Source organism: Neoarius graeffei, chromosome 15 (assembly GCF_027579695.1).
Source record: "Neoarius graeffei isolate fNeoGra1 chromosome 15, fNeoGra1.pri, whole genome shotgun sequence".
NCBI lineage: Eukaryota > Metazoa > Chordata > Actinopteri > Siluriformes > Ariidae > Neoarius > Neoarius graeffei.
The window spans coordinates 30,932,009-30,946,431 of NC_083583.1; the positions used below are offsets into that span (position 1 = coordinate 30,932,009).

Below are 14,423 nucleotides of genomic sequence, written 5' to 3' on the forward strand. Positions count from 1 at the left end.
AAATGAAAGCTTATGATATACAAAAAAATTACAAAGAAACCATAACACTGATGGGTACAATATTGGGTAGATGTTCAAATATTGTATAGAAGAAACATGAATAAATCTCATCTCATCTCATTATCTGTAGCTGCTTTATCCTGTTCTACAGGGTCGCAGGCAAGCTGGAGCCTATCCCAGCTGACTACGGGCGAAAGGCGGGGTACACCCTGGACAAGTCGCCAGGTCATCACAGGGCTGACACATAGACACAGACAACCATTCACACTCACATTCACACCTACGGTCAATTTAGAGTCACCAGTTAACCTAACCTGCATGTCTTTGGACTGTGGGGGAAACCGGAGCACCCGGAGGAAACCCACGCGGACACCAGGAGAACATGCAAACTCCGCACAGAAAGGCCCTCGCTGGCCATGGGGCTCGAACCCAGACCTTCTTGCTGTGAGGCGACAGCGCTAACCACTACACCACCATGCCGCCCCGTCGTCAATCTTATTTCTTTAAAAAAGTAATATAGACAATATGAAGACATAGTGAGAGATTTTTAAATATATAGAAGTGGACTAGTTTGTGTGTGTGTGTGTGTGTGTGTGTGTGTGTGTGTAAGTTGTGGGAAAATTACTAACCCTCCATTGAGACATCTCCGTAAAGAGTAAGAGGCTCCTCCTCCACAGGTGCGAGAGCAATCGCTCCATGTTCCCCAAGCGTCCCATCCATTGTCCCTCTCCTCATCAGAGCGTGTGGTCCTTGATGTCTGAAACACACACACACATGATTTCATTCCAAAACCCATCCAAAGGTACTCCTAACCCTGATGATGCAACAAAAGTCCATTAACCCTATACGCCTTCCTTCCTATCAATGAAATATGGTAACAAGAAAGAAAGAATTTCAAAAAGGCAAAGAAAATGAAGCAGAGGTTCTACTGGACCAAAACTAGGCCAAGCCCAATTTTGACAAGTCCAAATGCCTCCAACTAAATGACACTACATAAGCGTCTGCAACATGACCTCACTGTATGCAGCATTTATAAACTCCATGAACTTTGTATCTAAAGAAAAGATCTCGAGCACCCTAGACACACACGTGGATTTCCTGTACTGAGCGCACAAAGGAAACTGGGCTGTGGGTGTGTGTGAAGTCAGAGCAAAGTCTCACAGACATTTCACACAGTAGGAGAGAAAGAGAAAAAAAAACAATATCTTATGTGTATTTTGAAAGTCACACCCCCTTTTGTGCCCCCTCACTCATGTCAGGAATGTAGCCTTTACTGAAATTCAGCAAACTATGAAACTGGTAGAAATTAAATGTAGAACTCCAGACCCAGATCTATGGTTCAGATCACTGCTTGTACAACATATGGTATGTGTAGCATATGGAATAGCAGTCATTGTAAGAAGATGTTTAAGTCTCTTAGGTATAAATTTCTTGAAAACAAAACAAAACTGGTCAGACTTTCTGCTTAGTGTACCATTACTATTGCCTGTTTTGCTAGTCATTACTGCACTTCCTGACAGCATCTTGCACCTTTGTGAAACTGACTTCTGTGATACTTGATCCTATATGTCACCAACAGTGATACAGTAACCGATACCCTGCGTACAATGTGCTCAGTAGCCACTGGTCCGTTATCGTCAAGCGCCAAAGCTCTAGCTGAAGATCAGAGAACCAATCCGAGCATCAGCCACATGAATTCAGAACTAATTTAGTAAATTGTGCTTTAGATACTTGTTCACAAGACCACCTTTGTGTTCTGGCTTGCTGTAGTGGCCTCGCTGCGTTCCGCACAGCTCATTAGTTCTACTGTTGCAGTCTTAGAAACCTGATTCCACAGGAATAACACGTCATGCAGACAAGTGCCTCAGGGCAGTCCATTGCATCATGTGTATTTTTTATTTTTTTTTACATCTCATACTGATGAGGTGATTATTGAGTGCTTCCTGGGCTTGTGTGCCAAAGGTACCAATGGCAGCTAGTGCAGCCTAGTTTAACCAAGCAAACTTGTCTCCTTAATTGCGTTACCAACGCCAGTGATTTGCAATGATGATGACAATGACGATCTCTTGCATCTCTTGCTGTGGGCATTATATCCTTCAGGGCCAGTGTGCCACTACATTGATGATAGAACATACATGCTCCGGTGTGTTATATGCTTTCCAAACCATCATATCAGATAATTGGGCTGTACGCACCATGGCATTATGCACAACGCTTCATCAATCTGTACTACTAATGAGGTGACCAGTATCTCTACCAGAGGCATTGTTCAAGACTAGGGATTGTGTCACATACCATTCTGATATTGTGCAAGGAAAATGAGGCAAGCCTCTGCTTTTGTCAAACTCTACCAAATGCATCCAACTCCCATAATTATGTAGATTATCTAAATACCGATGTGCACAATTTTTATGATTGCTCATTATGCATACTTAACTCTGAATTCAACCCATTGTGTGCAATGTCATCCATAATGTGTGATTTAAAACATGAAATGTAGACAGAGTTCTCTTTTTGGCTTCCTGTATTGCTCTGTTTCTCCTCTGGCTCTGTCTTGGCCACACCCAAGTCAGCTGCACGCTCATGTCTTAGTGAGTTGTTACTCCAATCGAAGCATAAACAACTTACAGTTCGATCTACAATGACAGCACATGCCTGTTCCTTGACCCCGAATCCCAAATCTCCATTAACATTGCTAAAACACGGCCAGTTAGACCAATTCTAAAGGAGATCCTCTCCAAACTAAATGCAAGCTAGGCTTTCCTACGGTAAATCCAAATACCATATGGTGTTATTCCATTTTTACTTGATTGTTCCTTACAAATGTCTCAAAGGCTCCTTCTTTCTCCTTCATAAGCCAAAGCATGCAGTATATCTCAGGAATCTAAAAAAAGAGATCTTGTACACTCCTGTACACTCAGAAGGGAGGTGAGTGTTTCCTGTAATGTCGTGCTCCAAACACCACCCTACTGGGTTTTAAGAGCCGAAACTGATCTACACACGCTTGCAACATATTGTTCCTGGGCAGTACTTCCACAAGAACTGAACTCCAGATCTCTCCTCAGAGTAAAAAACACTCATTTATTCACTGACATTATTTATAATTCACATAATTCACCTTTCAACAAGTTCTGACACCCCCGCCTAAGAGCTAATGCCCCCCAAATCCACAGCCTTGAACATGAGCTGGGCTTTCCCTGAGTTTATTATCCACTTGAAGTCCTATACATTGTTATTCCATTTACTCATTGAGACATTTCCTTAAAAAATGTCTTGAGGGCTCAGAGGAACTTTCTTATTCCATCATGAGCAGTATATCTAAAAAAAATCTAAAGAAAAGATCTTGAAGCATCCTGAACACACAAGGGGCAGGTGAGTATGTCCTGGACAAAAAAAAAAAAAAAACTGACCAGATGGAAGAAATTTGGCTCTGTGGTACAGTGTGAGATCAGCAAGCCATCCTACATTTCCATAGAGGAAAAAGGGATAATAAAAAGATTATGGAAAGAAAGAGAATCAGTGACAGGACAACACAATCTTAAATTCTACTCTCTGTATTGGGACTGTGCAAATCCATTTAACACAATTTGTTGAGTTCTAGTACTATCTCCAAATTGCCAAAGACACATTCACTGCATTTACTCATGACACTTTTATCCAAGGCAACAAATAAGGCAGAATCACAAGGTAAGCAATTATGGGTTAAGGGTTTTTCCCAAGGGCCCAACTCTAGCCGTTGTGGGATTTTCCTGGTGTTACCACTAACTGGCTAATGCCCCTAAAATCAAGGCCTTGAACATGAGCTTAGCCTTTTCACTGTGTTACTTACCAAATCCAAATCCCTTATGTAGTTATTCCATTTACTCCCTTTACTCATGTAGACAACTCTGAAAATGTCTAAACTTTCTTTCTCCTTCATGAGCCAAGGCAAACAGCATTTGAAGGATTTTGGTACAAATTAAAAAAGACAAACAAAGCACAGATATTTCAAATAGAGCTGTTAAAACTGATCTTTGCATCTAGATCACTGAGCATTAGTGACTTTAAAGTGCAGTGTTAAATAGATTAATTTATAATGTCTCGAACCTTAGCCTCAGCTGATTGGTCTGTAAATCATAAGCAGTTCTTTATTTCACAAAACACTTCAATCCTACCAAGGGCATTGCAAAAGGCTTCCATCCATTATCCATAACCGCTTATCCTGTGCAGGGTTGCAGGCAAGCTGGAGCCTATCCCAGCTGACTATGGGCGAGGTACACCCTGGACAAGTCGCCAGGTCATCGCAGGGCTGATACATTGAGACAAACAACAATTCACACACACATACGGTCAATTTAGAGCCAGCAATTTGCCTAACCTGCATGTCTTTGGACTGTGGGGGAAACCGGAGCACCCGGAGGAAACCCACGCAGACAACACGCAAACTCCACACAGAAAGGCTCCCGTCGGTCACTGGGCTCAAACCCAGAACCTTCTTGCTGTGAGGCGACAGTGCTAACCACTACACCACCACACCGCCTTTGCAAAAGGCTTGCAATTAATAATTTTATTATGAATAGTAAATAATTAAACAATTAAATATTCTTCCTACATTGGATGTGATTATGCTTATATTTACACCTATGATTATGAACTATGCCTACATGTAACCATTTTCATTTGTCACCATTATCGCTGTAAATGCACCTTGGCAGCATATCATGTGTTATTTGATTTGCTGAATATCACAATATATCTGATTATCTGGGAAACTAAGAAATTAAGAACTAATATTCTGGAATGGTATATGAATAGTCCATGGATTTTCTGACATCTAAATTTATTACTGAAACAACTGCAGTGAATTCATGGATTAGGCTTCAGTGTTGTGTGTGTGCTATCCAGTGCTACACATGTGTTGGCCGTGTGTGTCTTGATTCCTGAAGTTGGACAGCCATGTTGGAAATTCAAGTGCTTGTTCTACAGCAGCTCAGATTAAAGAGTCTATCAGCAGCTGCCAATGAAAACATACTGTTCCACAAGACATGGGTTCAAACCATAGAAAGGCTTCTCAGCTGGCAAATCCTTCGTCTCAGTAAAGCCCTTTCTGCTAGCCTAACAATCATATATATATATATATATATATATATATGATTGTTGATACGTATATATATATATATATATATATATATATATATATATATATATATATATAGGGGCCAATTCAGACTAGTTAATCTGACTACTGACATTTTTTGGGAATTGGATATAAACTGTGAACCTGAAGGTGTCCTCTGCTTGGACTTCCTTCCATTCTGTAATGAGTGCGGTGAAATCTGCATGGGTGGCACTGAATGCCTAAATGTAAAATGCACATCCTTTCCATGACCAGACTCCATTATAAAAAAACAAAGCCTAATTACTCACCTCAGTCCAGCAGTAACTATGGACAGCGACTTTCCTCGACACCCAAGCTTGGTTATATACATAATATGTGCTAGTAGCTGATAACTAGCTTCAAAGGGCCATTTTTGTTCATCTTCACTAATTTGCAAACCTTTTTCATTGTGCACTATTCTGTAAGCACACGTACTGCTGGCCCTCAATATTAAGCCAGCATAGTGGAGGATTTGATCCCACTGATCACATGGAAAATTGAAAGGTTTTAAATAGGGTTCTTCATGTTACTGACTGCTTATTTTTGGATTCAAGGCTCACTGCAAATTAATGCATGGTTATACTGAATGATAATCCTGTGATTAAACATTTCTATCCTGATGGGTGTGCTTTCTTCCAGGATGACTCTGTCCCCATCCACAGGACTGACTGAATGTTTTGATGAGAATGGAAGAGATCCGGTTAAAAACCTATGGGAGATTATTGACTGTTCTGTTAAACAGCACTCTCCACTACTACCATCATCATCATCATCATCATCATCATCATCATCACACCATTTAAGGATACATCATTTGCAGCAATGCTGTTCATCCTTCCAATATCTAGTCTAAAACACACTGAAGCAGGTTCTGATGGCTCACAGTGGCCGTACACCATATTAAAACACATATGTTGATTTTTCCTTTAATTTCTCAGGGTGAGGGTGAAAACTGCTATTTGGAAGTACAAAAAAATATATCCATCCATTATCTGTAGACACTTATCCTGTACAGAGTCACAGGTAAGCTGGAGCCTATCCCAGCTGACTATGGGCGAGAGGCAGGGTACACCCTGGACAAGTTTCCAGGTCATCGCAGGGCTGACACATAGAGACAAACAACCATTCACGCTCACATTCACACCTACGGTCAATTTAGAGCCATCAATTAGCCTAACCTGCATGTCTTTGGGGGAAACCAGAGCACCCGGAGGAAACCCACACAGACACGGGGAGAACATACAAACTCCACACAGAAAGGCCCTCGTCAGCTGCTGGGCTCGAACCCAGAACCTTCTTGCTGTGAAGTAACAGTGCTAACCACTACACCACTGTGCCACCACAAAAAATATATATTATATTATATTATATTATATTATATTATATTATATTATATTATATTATATTATATTATATTATATTATATTATTAGGATAACAATTAATTTTAAGCAACTAAAATAAAGGTATTTTCATATGTATTTCTTAATTCCAAGAAAAAAAAAAGAAATAAAAAATAAATATTCAAGAAATAATGAACCTTTACACCAATAACTTTTTGGATCTCCTCGAAAATTAGCACAAAATTCGACCCAAGTCAGTCATGACAGCAGGACTGACCAACATCAGAGAGGTAAACGAGGAGAGCTTACATTTCTAGTTTATCCATGTTTATTTTCAAAGGTTTCTAAAGAGTTTTCGAAGTTTATAGATTAGTGCTGTTTGTGTTTGAAAAACTTGTTGGATAATTGCTTTTGGCATTGCATTATACAAATTCAATTTTCTTTTTGAAAAAAACCCCAAGATCTGTGTATTTTCACGTGCTTGTGTAAATGTCTTGGGCTATATAAAACTGGAGCGCTAGGACACTGCTTGCACAGCTGAGAAGGTTTTCTGCCTGAAATACTTCTCAATAAACTTTCTGTAATTCATGAGCTTTAACTTTCTCCAGGGTGTCTATAGGTGTCCTAGAGGTAAATCTAATATGATCCTACTTTAAATATAATTTAGGATAACACTGAAAATAAAAATAGTCTATTCGGTGTTGTTAAAAATGTATTTACAGCATTGTCTGCCGTTCTGGAGCGGTTACAGACTGAAAATTGAAAGCATTGAGAGAATTTAATGTTCTCTCGACATGTTCTGCAGAATTCATACATTTCCACATCTGAATATTTCTCACTGGCCTCAGATTAAAAACATGCTTGCCTCATGGGAATAACCCAGTGTGTGTTGATATGTCAATTATATATGCACTATACAGTATATGCATACCACTGGATTAGAAATAGCTAGAAAAACCCAGTTTATCAAATTTGAACTAAAACCAACCCAATACTCATTAATTTGCAAAATGGAATTTTCAAAGATCTCAGACACCATTTCCCCTGTTTTTAATCATCATAAATATTCCGACTTTTTCCAGATTTTCCAGAGAATGAAAAACCAAAGTGAGAAAATCATGTTTAAGGGAAAACAGCCTTATTATTATAATTATGTCAACAACATGTCCAACACCATAATACAACGAGACTTCTAAAATCTGCAAACGCTAATAAAACAGGAGCCGTCTGGCATCTTCACTCCCACTGAACATTTTCTTTAAAGGTGTGAGCCACACAAACGGACTGCTTGTGAGGTACAACTCAGTGAACAGCACAGCCAGAAATGCTTGAGAGGACAGAGAGAGAGAGAGAGAGAGAGAGAGAGAGAGAGAGAGCTACAGATGTATGAGTCACAAAAACCCACAACCCTCAGGAGTACCCATTAAATAACACTAGGAAAATTTAGTGAAAATTTGACAAAAAAGAAGCAAGAGAGAGGGATGGAGAGAGAAACAGTATGCAAGATATTTTCAACTCATAGGCAGAATTCACAAGAGCATTTTAGCATCCATAATGTGTGCGCACGCGTGTGCGCACACACACACACACACACACACACACACACACACACACACACACACACACACACACACACACAGTTAAATTGCTGCAGGTCTCAACTGAATAGCAAATTTTATTTGTCTTAATTAATGGATTTGGTTCAGATTACTTTCTTTCAAGTCATTAAAATTAAATGACAGGCTTAGACAATTTTTTTGAGCAACTGAAATAAATAAGCAGATAAGCTAATCATCCATAACTGCTTATCCTGCGCAGGGTTGTGGGCAAGCTGGAGCCAATCCCAGCTGACTATGGGCAAGAGGCGGGATACACCCTGGACAAGTTGGCAAATCATCACAGGGCTGACACACAGAGACAAACAACCCTTCACACACACACAATTTAGAGCCACCAAATAGCCTAACCTGCATGTCTTTGGACTGTGGGGGAAACCGGAGCACCCGGAAGAAACCCACGCAGACACGGGGAGAACATGCAAACTCCACACAGAAAGGCCCCCGTCAGCCACTGGGCTCAAACCCAGGACCTTCTTGCTGTGAGGCGACAGTGCTAACCACTACACCACCGTGCCACCCTGTATAACTTAATCAATCTTAACATCCATCCATCCATCCATTATCTGTAGCCGCTTATCCTGTTCTACAGGGTCGCAGGCAAGCTGGACCCTGGACAACCATTCACACTCACATTTACACCTACGGTCAATTTAGAGCCACATGTCTGCATGTCTTTGGACTGTGGGGGAAAACGGAGCACCCGGAGGAAACCCACACAGACACGAGGAGAACATGCAAACTCCATACAGAAAGGCCCTCGCCGGCCGCTGGGCTTGAACCCAGAACCTTCTTGCTGTGAGGCGACAGCGTTAACCACTACACCACCATGCAGCCCCCAATCTTAACGTAATATCTATATAAAATTACAGTAACTCAGGCTCATGGTATGTTGTGAAGCCAACCAAGCAAAGCAGAAGTTCATGTGTCTCTGTATACATAAATTTACACAAACGCACGAGCTCTCATAGAATACAAACATTTTTTCAGACTCAGTGGATCTTCATGAATACCTCATTTCTAAGGATAAGTGCTCCTGTGAACGATTTACAAATAAATTTGCTTGTATTCAACTTAATAAATGAGGCTCACAGAGAGAAAAGAGTGAAAATAACAATTTAAGAATTTAAAAGGTTTTTTTCCTCCGAAATTGTTACTCATTCATGTTCCTTGCAATTTGCCAGTTACTGACAGTTACAATTACTGACTGTAATTGGACACTTTGGAAATTTATGCTATGCTTTGGCTCTAAATACAGTCAAGCCAGCGAAGCGAACAGGGGTGGGTTTCCCGATAACATTGCCCTTTAGAACTAAAGAGCGAGTTGAGAGACTCTCTTAAGCAACGAATGTTGTCGCTGTACGTGGTTTTCCTGAACTCACTCGTAAGAAGGAATCTAAAGAGCAATGGGACGAAAATCGTCTTTGCAGTGCGTGTCCCCAATATAGGCATTAGTGATTGCTAAAGGCAGTCATACTGTCATTGCTGAAGGCATTATTAGTTGCTAAATCCAGTCGATAAGGTCACATGGTGTTCGCTTTTAAAGGAACAGTCCACCGTACTTCCATAATGAAATATGCTCTTATCTGAATTGAGACGAGCTGCTCCGTACCTCTCCGAGCTTTGCGCGACCTCCCAGTCAGTCAGACGCAGTCAGACGCGCTGTCACTCCTGTTAGCAATGTAGCTAGGCTCAGCATGGCCAATGGTATTTTTTGGGGCTGTAGTTAGATGCGACCAAACTCTTCCGCGTTTTTCCTGTTTACATAGGTTTATATGACTAGTGACATGAAACAAGTTCAGTTACACAAATTGAAACGTGGCGATTTTCTATGCTATGGAAAGTCTGCACTATAATGACAGGCGTACTAACACCTTCTGCGCGCTTCGGCAGCGCATTGATACGGAGCTCAGATATCAATGTGCTGTCGAAGCGCGCAGAAGGTGTTAGTACGCCTGTCATTATAGTGCGGACTTTCCATAGCATAGAAAATCGCTACGTTTCAATTTGTGTAACTGAACTTGTTTCATATCACTGGTCATATAAACCTATGTAAACAGGAAAAACGCGGAAGAGTTTGGTTGCATCTAACTACAGCCCCAAAAAATACCATTGGCCATGCTGAGCCTAGCTACATTGCTAACAGGAGTGACAGCGCGTCTGACTGCGTCTGACTGACTGGGAGGTCGCGCAAGTTCGGAGAGGTACGGAGCAGCTCGTCTCAATTCAGATAAGAGCATATTTCATTATGGAAGTACGGTGGACTGTTCCTTTAACCAAAATCTAATGAAATATAAAGTGTTTCAAATAAGATAATATATCATATATCGTATCATCACATCACATCACAAACACTAGCATTACTGCTGTATCTGCTGCTATTGCTCATTTGCACTACTATTCATATACACCTCATAAGCTGCTCTTCTAGCACCTTCTCTGTAGATATTGTACTGTATTGCACTACTGTTATTTTTACACTGTTTGATTTTAGAGTGTATTTTTATCTATATTATCTATATTTATAAATATTTATATATATTGTTTTTCTTATTTTTTTTCCTTTTTTGTGTAATCTTTATCTGTTTTTTTTTTTACAAGTAAGGTGAGAGAGAAACGGCATTTTGATTCTCCTATATGTCCTGGATATACAGTGAATTGACAATAAAGAATCTTTGAATCTGGAAGCATTACATATATAATGTAATTAATGAAACTATTTTACATTTTTGGGCAATATTTTTTTTAAAATTCCAAGCGTGTTTTTAATTAAATGAACAAACGTTCACACGAAAGAATGAGCAAATAATAAGCTAAATAATTAAGCAAAAGATGTGTTCCCCATGCTTGCTCATTTCACTGCCGTACCCACAGTTATCCACAGTGCCAAGTGGGCAATGTTCTCCCTTATAAGTGTGTGCACGCTGAGAGAGAGAGAGAGAGAGAGAGAGAGAGAGAGAGAGAGAGAGAGCGAGAGAGAGGTGTATGCTTTTTTTTGTCATACTCCTCCCCCACAATTTACTGAAGAAAACATTATTTATTTACCAAGTCATTAAAGGTCAAAGAAGAACTGAATTTTTTTCATCTTGGTTTCATTTTTTTTTTACATCACAAAAACCTGCCATTTTAAAACCTTTGTAGAAATTTTCCCACAAAAACACAACAACATAATGAACAGAAAGGCACAACAGTAGCCAGTTATAATACCGACACCCACAAAGTCGCAAACACATTCAGTGGCTATCCCAGGTGTGTGTGTGTGTGTCTGTACTGGGTGTTAACCTTTGCTCGCTCTCTCACAGACCACCAGCGGAAGTCCCTCATCAATCACATCTGCCCCAGATATGTGTGTGTGTGTGTGTGTGTGTGTGTGTGTGTGTGTGTGTGTGTGTGTGTGTGTGTGTGTGCACGTGGGTGGTAGAAAAATCAACAGGTCCATGAGAGTCTTGTCAAAATGTGGACCTAAAGATTCAGGGAATGAGCTATAAAACACCAACATCTGGATTGGCTGGAAGAGAATAGAATAGAAGAAAAGAGAAGACATGAAAAGGGAGAGACATCCAAGACAAGAAGCAAGAAGAAAGGAAAAGGGAACAAATAATACAATAACACTGTCACATCCACACCGGAGTCCTCCACAAACTCCATTTCCCATGAGCATACTCAGCCTACAAACACGGCCGACGCAGACTCCATTTCCCAGCACCTCACACATTCAAGTTCACCTGCATACTGATCACACACACACACACACACACACACACACACACCTAAACTCAATTTGCACAACCAGTTACTGCATATAAGGACTCTATACACTCACAGGCTGTGAAGCAACCACTCAGCATCTTCCATCTGACATCACCAAGCCTTACTGATTGTGTTACCTCGTTTTTTGAATTCTGCTCATATTTTTCCCCCGAATAAACTAACCCTTTGTGTCTCGAGCTGTTTATTTATAGCATTACTCACCCCTTCACTGTGTCTCAAATAATGTACTACTTCTGCATGTGCAGTGAGGATTTAATACTAAGAGGTCAGTATTCAGACTTCAGACGTAACTACAGACTTGAGTGCTATTCAGAATGCTAGTGAGAGTTAAGCATGTGCAGGGTGGAGTTCGAGGAAAACAAAGCCAAACTGGCTTCAGAAAGGAGCAGCAGGAGCACCACTGTCTGACACTTTGCTGTAACCATACTGAAATTGATGTTCTGAGCTGTAAATACACAAACTATAACATTTGAGGCTAATATTAAATATATAAACATGACACTGTTAATTAAATATTATCATTCCTTCAAAGTCCATGAATAGGTTTTATTTTCCACAAAGAGAATATCAGAGGATACTGGAGTTGCTGATGAATGCTCAGTCAGCTTATTATTCAAAGAGGGCGTTTTGTTTTTTACAGGAAAGAGCACTGAATTAGCAAAAATATTGCTATAATTTTAGCAATTTCACAAATCAAAATAGCAAATTAAAAGTGTGATAAAAAAGCTTACAACACCATCCATCATCTGTAGCCGCTTTATCCTGTTCTACAGGGTCGCGGGCAAGCTGGAGCCTATCCCAGCTGACTACGGGCGAAAGGCGGGGTACACCCTGGACAAGTCGCCAGGTCATCACAGGGCTGACACAGAGACAAGCTAAAAGTAGTTTTACTTGAGGCTTTATTCTGTAAGCACTGTTGTCATGGCGACTCGTTCATGTAAGATACTCTCGGTCAAAGACAAAATTCATATCCTAGACTGTCTAAAGCATGGTGAAAAAGCAACAAATTTGTCAAAAGAATATGATATCCTGAAAAAATTCAATTTCAACTTTTAAAGCAAAAGCAAAAGAGCTCCAAGACTTCGTCCATAACAGCAATCAACATCATGGGCTGAAAAGAAAGAAGATGTGGCAAGCAAACTATGGTGAATTTGACTTATTTCCTTCATTTAAGAGTGACTAATTTGCTTTACTTCATAAATATGTAGGAGAAGTAAACATAAATAAAACACAGTTGGTCTTGTTTTACGTAGGAGTGAGTGTTTGGTGTGACAAGTGGGTCCATTTCAGGATTACAAACTTTTTGGTATAATGAACTATTTGGATGTCCTTCAAGGAGCTCGTTATAGTGGGGTTGCTTTCTGGTTGCTTCATAAAGTTACAGTGTCTTGCAGAAGTATTCATCCCCCTTGGTATTTGTCCTGTTTTGTCACATTACCCCCCCAAGTCAATACTTTGTCAGCCACATTTTGCTGCAATTACAGCTGCAAGTCTCTTGGGGTATGTCTCTATTAGCTTAGCACATCTAGCCACTGGGATTTTTGCCCATTCCTCAAGGCAAAACTGCTCCAACTCCTTCAAGTTAGATGGGTTGCGTTGGTGTACAGTTATGCCACAGATTTCAGTATTTCCATTTCAGTATTACAAATTTTTCGGTATAACGAACTATATGGATATCCTCCAAGGAGTTCGTTATAGCAGGGTTGCAGTCTGGTTGCTTCATAAAGTTATTAGCACCCAATACAAAAATATAGTGCTTTGACAACAAAGAAAAAAAAATGCTATTTCAGTATGCTTTTTCCATCCTTTAGTTTAACTGCAATGTCCTGAGTGCTATTGACAAGTACTGCCTCAGATGCTTTTAAAAATCCACTGGTTTGAAGCAGTTACTCCAGTAGTGTTAACAACATCACCAGCAGACACAGCAAACCATCCATCCATCCATTATCTGTAGCTGCTTATCCTGTTCTACAGGGTCGCAGGCAAGCTGGAGCCTATCCCAGCTGACTATGGGCGAGAGGTGGGGTACACCCTGGATAAGTCGCCAGGTCATTGCAGGGCTGACACAGAGACAAACAACCATTCACACTCACGTTCACACCTACAGTCAATTTCGAGCCACCAATTAACCTAACCTGCATGTCTTCGGACTGTGGGGGAAACCGGAGCACCCAGAGGAAACCCACGCGGACACGGGGAGAACATGCAAACTCCACACAGAAAAGCCCTCGCCGGCCGCTGGGCTTGAACCCAGGACCTTCTTGCTGTGAGGCGACAGTACTAACCACTACACCACGGCAAACGATAATTGTGAGAAATATAACCTTTTTACCAATTTTACCAGAAGCACCTTTAACAGGAATGTACAAATCAATGTGAGCTAGATATCGAGCTAGGTAATGTGTTATAAAGTGATTGTAGTTTCTTTGGGATCTATTTCTGCTAGCAGAGCAAAAGTAGAACATTTTGCCATATTTTTGGTCATTTGGCTTTTTTACACAAACCTCTTCCCTTCTCAAGTTCCTGTCCCATTTTCTCCTTGTGGGTTTTTTGGTCT

General features: G+C 40.5%; 1 protein-coding gene across 1 annotated transcript in view; it reads right to left on the reverse strand.

Moving 5' to 3' along the window:
* The window catches only part of adamtsl3 (ADAMTS-like 3), a 464,545-nt gene that overhangs the window by 271,524 nt on the left and 178,598 nt on the right, over positions 1–14,423 (reverse strand). Inside the window, exon 4 of the mRNA XM_060941127.1 lies at positions 630–757. Coding sequence (XP_060797110.1) covers positions 630–757 — 128 coding nt within the window. The remainder of the gene's footprint in view (positions 1–629; positions 758–14,423) is intronic.